At 46.1% G+C, this 5043-nt stretch overlaps 1 protein-coding gene across 1 annotated transcript; it reads right to left on the reverse strand.

Moving 5' to 3' along the window:
* Positions 1-2248: 2248 nt before the first annotated feature.
* Positions 2249-4801, reverse strand: LOC127330325 (uncharacterized). The gene is made up of 2 exons (XM_051356577.2): positions 4318-4801; positions 2249-3007 (listed from the first exon to the last, which is right to left on the reverse strand). The coding sequence occupies exons 1-2, from the start codon at positions 4768-4770 to the stop codon at positions 2396-2398; spliced, it is 1065 nt and encodes a 354-aa protein (XP_051212537.2). The 5' UTR covers positions 4771-4801; the 3' UTR covers positions 2249-2395.
* Positions 4802-5043: the final 242 nt, after the last annotated feature.

Genomic DNA, 5043 nt, shown 5'->3' on the forward strand with positions numbered 1-5043 from the left:
ACATTGTTTCTACAAAGGTGATCCGAGGCGTTGCTCGGGGCTGGCTCCGCACTTGCTTCCTCAAAACCTCGAAAAGTAACAAGCTAAACCGAGGCTTAGAATAAGAATAAATGCTTTTGCTTGATCTAGTTCTTGGATTTCCCCTCAAATCGCTCTCTTTCCTCACAAAGATCCATGATTAGGTATTGGAGAGGAGAGGAGAGCTCCAATAAAGGCAAAAAAATTGTTGGTCCGAGAGTTCTCTATGTTTAGGGGAGGAGTATAAATAGGCCATCTAAAAACTATCACATGTTGCATGAGTTTCTCTTAGGTGGGATCATCTTGCATTGTGTTTGGTGGCAAAGAACACAAAATGTGTTTTTTTTTCGATATAGGGCGCTTCATTACTCAAAAGGTTTTAACACCCAGCCTCTGCATAACTAAGATGCACATAGCTATTTATGTAAAGTTTGAAACAAAACGTACTTATAAAGAAGACAAAGAGAGCCAACTAGACTAAACTTCATTGGCTTCAGTCCGTCGATTATGTAGCCACCCATGTTGAAAAATAATTTTCTTGGCCGTATTCTCCAACCGTGTAGACACCTCCGTAAAGAGGTCTCAGTCCTCCAAACGTTGAAGTGGCGACCATGAACGGAGCAAAGCCGTACATTGGTAGATGACCTTCATAAGAGAAGATTTTTTATCATTAAAAACCTTGTCATTTCTACATAGCCAAAGCGACCATAACACAGTAATCGCGCCCACTCTGATAAGCGTTTTATACCTAAGATCCACCCCATTTAGCCAATTGCCAAAAAAAATTTGTAATGCTACGAGGTGGGTATAAGGTAGAACCCATCCGAATGATTGATCATATAGATCTAGCAACCCGACAATTGAAGGAAAGACGTTTTATTGTCTCATCTTCATGACAAACATATTTCTTGCAGCCTTACCAGTTGCGTTTTACAAGGTTGTCTTTAGTTAGAATCACACCCGGACGAAGATACCACGCAAAGACTTTTGTTTTCAGTGGTATCTTCATATTTCAGATGGATTTATTATTGACAATCGGTTGACTGGGAATAGTAAGATCTTTATACATGGAGTTTACCGAGAAAACACCGTTCTTGGTGAGACTCCACCGGAATTCATTAGTTCCCTGAACCAGTTGTATTGAAGCTAACCTATGTAGCAATTCATTCCAACTAGTTAAGCGGGAGGACAGTAAGATCACGCCCGAACGTCATAAACGGTGGAGTAGTTTCCATGACCTTTTGCAAGGTATCTCCCTTATGACAAACATTATTGTAGAATGCTGGAGATTATTTGCGAAGCGTGGTTGTTCCCAACCATCTATCCTCCCAGAACCTAATCTCCGCCCCATTCCTAATGGAGAAAGAACATATAGCTTCTTAGTCGCCATAATGCCAGCTCAAAAGTGTGAATCCCCCGGTTTCCAAATAACCTGAGAGATTTCTTTTGAACCCACATACTTTTTCCTTAATAGTTGCTGCCAGATACCATCCTCAGTTAACAACCTGGCCAGCTATTTCCCTAGCAAGGCTCTGTTTTTAACTTTAAGATCATAAACACCAAGTACACCTTGATCTTTTGGACGGCAAACAACACTCCATTTTGTCAACCGATATTTTTTCTTCTCAGTATTCCCTTGCCACAAGAATCTTGATTGAAGATAATCCAACCTATATAAGACTCCTTTGGGAAAGTGGAAGAAGGATATCATATACAGTACCATATTCATAAGCACTGAATTTATGAGAACTAATCTTCCCCCCTAGCAATAGTAATTAACCTTTCCAACTACTAAGACGTTTTCGTAGTCTTTCCTCAACAAGTTTCCATTCAGCCAAATTCAGTCTCCGATAATGAATCAGAATACCAAGATAACTAATCGGAAAACAACGAAGCCCACATCCGAACAACTCGGAATATAGGTTGGCATCGTCTTTGGCCTCACCGAACAGAACAATTCACTTTTATGAAAATTAATCTTAAGACCTGCTCGAATGCCGAAAGAATTAACTTCAGGTTTCGTGTTTTTTCTTTGTGTGCCTATTTATCTTTTGGGAACTTTTTGTACTTTTGGTTACATTTCGCAGCCATTGTAATAATCATAGATATGGGCATTTCTATTTGGTGAGATGTCCACTTTGTAAAAATCATAGAAATGAGCTTAAATTTGGATCACTGCTCTGGCATCCAATTAGTTACTTTGGCACCCACGGAAATCAAGGGAAATATCTGAAGTTCGGCTGAAGTTTCAGTGAAACAAAACAGAACCTTGTCCAGGGATACAAGGTTCATATCAACATAGTATCTTGGGTGTCGTATACGTTATTTGAACTTTGGACATATATCCGGACGTTGGCTTGCGTAGTAAATGAATTGATCAGTAGGGCGCCACGCCGACATAGTTTCCGGGAGGGAAGTAGTTGCAGACGGCGACGGTGTCGAGGCCGTTCTTGCATGTCCGGCGGGCGCAGCCGACGTGCGTGGTGGTGTTCCACACCACCTGCGTGTAGTCCCCGCACGTCTTGCCCTGCGCGCAGGCGTTGGCGCGGCGGTCGAACCACCGCCGCTCGTCCACCCACGCCGCCGCCGCGTGCGCCGCGTTGTGGTGCCCGCCGGCCCGGTAGAGGTTCCGCCCGTAGACCCCGTCGGTGGGCCACGCTATCGGCGATAGGCTGCAGGGGACCCGGAGCTCGTTCGCGTACCTCATGGCGTCCAGCTCGATCGTCCAGTTCCATGTCAACGGCTGCACGCCGACCGCGCCCCGGGCGTCGTTCTGCACCTGCAGGAACTGCTTCCACGAGGGCACGACGGGTGCCCCGACAGCGGCGCCATGGTTATGGCTGGGGATGCTCATGGCTGCAGCCGGCGATGACAGCGAGGCCAGTGCGAGGGAGAAGGCGGCGAGGCAGGCGAAAGGAGACATGGTGAAACTGTTCTGTGTTTTGTGTGTTCGGTTTGGTGAAGTTTGCAGGGGAAGTGCGGTGATTATATAGAGTGGTCGGTATTAATTGTGCGGGATCGAGTAACTTGCATAAGCGTTTGGAGACTTGATTGCAGGGGCATGCGTCAGTTTGGACATCGGAGAGTTAATTTCAAGCGTTCGTCGTTCAGTAAGGGCTTCTCTGAATCTGACTGAATTTATATCACGACATGAATCTGGTATGTAAGCGTGTAGTTTTAATTTTTCTACGAACGGATTGTAGAGTTTGTTTAATACTATGAAAGTTCAACGTTCAATGGATATAATTTTTTTTTTGTAGTATTACATTCCTTGAGAGTTTTGTTTGGTTTTAGGAAAAAAAATCGATAAGGAGAATATATTAATATCGTGAATATATCAATTACACTCAGCCTTTGCACTAACTAGTTGTTGAAAGATATCAAGGATGCACAGCCAAAAAACAATAAACAAGAGAGAAAACGAAAACAAAGATCCCCCCGCGGTGCAGAAATACTCGCAACAACAACACTCTAACCTCCACCAAAGACAACACCCGAATTGCAAGGAAGACTCTTGAAAAGCAACACCTACTACAATAAAACAATGCACCAACGTTATCGTCGCCCGATCGAACATCTTGAGTTTTCACCCTGAAGAAAATCCGAGCTTCCAAAACGATGCCTTTCAATAAGGCTATTGTTAGGTACTTTAATGCAGTCTATTTGTATTCAACTTCATAAGAAAATTACTTAGGTTTAATCGCATGAAAAATCTCCGTCATCTTTTTTAACAACAATGGCATTCACACAATCCATCAAAAAAAAAACTGCAATATGTAGCCAAACAATATGTTCTAAAATTTTGTGTATTTCCGGTTTTTTCGTGTTTCGTGTTTATGTAGTTTAGAAATTCTATTTTCTAATTCTAGGTCGATCAAGAATTAAGTTAGTTCTAGATAAATTCTTGAACTGTCAGATTTGTATTGAGATTCGTGCACATACGAATTAGACATGTTTATGCATTTGCACTTCTATTTTCCAATTGCGCATGAATTACACATGAAGACGATATTATCTTACCGAGAATTAAGCTAGTTCGACATCGGCCGAAACGTCTGACCGGCGCCACCGACTAATGTGCTATAGAAGGACACTGCTTACGTCAGCCAGCCGTTAACGGTGAAAATGTGAACTTATTTATTTTTGAACAGAGCACAATTAGTGAATCACAAAGAAAACAAACATGCAACACACAACCAATGGCTTCAAGCACCACGGTCCACGGTACGTAGTGCAAAGCGATTGATTAACTTGCATGCACTGCGTGATCATTCAACGGCCGGCGCGCGATCAGTATGCCGGGCCGGTGCCATAGTTTCCCGGTGGGAAGTAGTCGCAGACGAGCAGCGTGTCGCCGGAGTCGCAGACGATTTTACCGCAGCCGAGCTGCGTCGTGTTGCGCCACACGACCTGCGTGTACCGCGCGCACCCGGACAGCCCCGCCGGCGCCGCGCACGAGGCTGTGGCGCGGTGGTACAGCCGCCCCTCGTCCACCCACTGCGCGACCAGCGCCGAGGCGTTCCAGCGACGCCCCTTCCCCACCACCGCGTTCTCGCCGAAGTTGAACAGCGACGAGCGCCGCGGCTCGCAGTCCCCGCGGCGGGAGCCGGCGTAGCGCTTGGCGAGCTCCGCGATCCCCGTGCTCCAAGTCAGGGGCGCCACCCCGACCGCCCGCCGCGCCGTGTTGTGCGCCGACAGAATGTCAGCGACGATGGCGGCGGCGCGAGCACGGCGGCCGTCGTCGGTGTCCATGGCGGGCGTGCAGGGTGGAGCCAGTAATGCGAGGAGTAACATCATGGAGAGGTAGGACGCGTGAATAGTCATCCCCGTGTTCGCCATTTGCGCGCGCGCGTGTGTTCTCTAGAAATCCTGGTTGTTTTGAGAAGGATGGCAATGCATGGATTGGCCTGATTTGATTGATGTTTCGGTTTAGCTACTTATACAGTGGAGTAGCTAGGTTTCGTGTCAATCTCTCTCCAGTCTGACTGGCTGTTGGTTTCTTTGAACGCTCGCATGGCGGCTACT

The sequence above is a fragment of the Lolium perenne genome, unplaced genomic scaffold, assembly GCF_019359855.2.
Source record: "Lolium perenne isolate Kyuss_39 unplaced genomic scaffold, Kyuss_2.0 unplaced26, whole genome shotgun sequence".
Classification (NCBI taxonomy): domain Eukaryota; kingdom Viridiplantae; phylum Streptophyta; class Magnoliopsida; order Poales; family Poaceae; genus Lolium; species Lolium perenne.

Excerpts from the sequence above, each read along its gene's own strand:
- LOC127330325 (XM_051356577.2), bottom strand. The coding sequence starts at position 4,770 with ATGGACACCGACGACGGCCGCCGTGCTCGCGCCGCCGCCATCGTCGCT. Across the intron at positions 3,008-4,317 it reads GAAACTATGGCACCGGCCCG|ATAATCACCGCACTTCCCCT; the intron begins GCATACTGATCG and ends CGACCACTCTAT.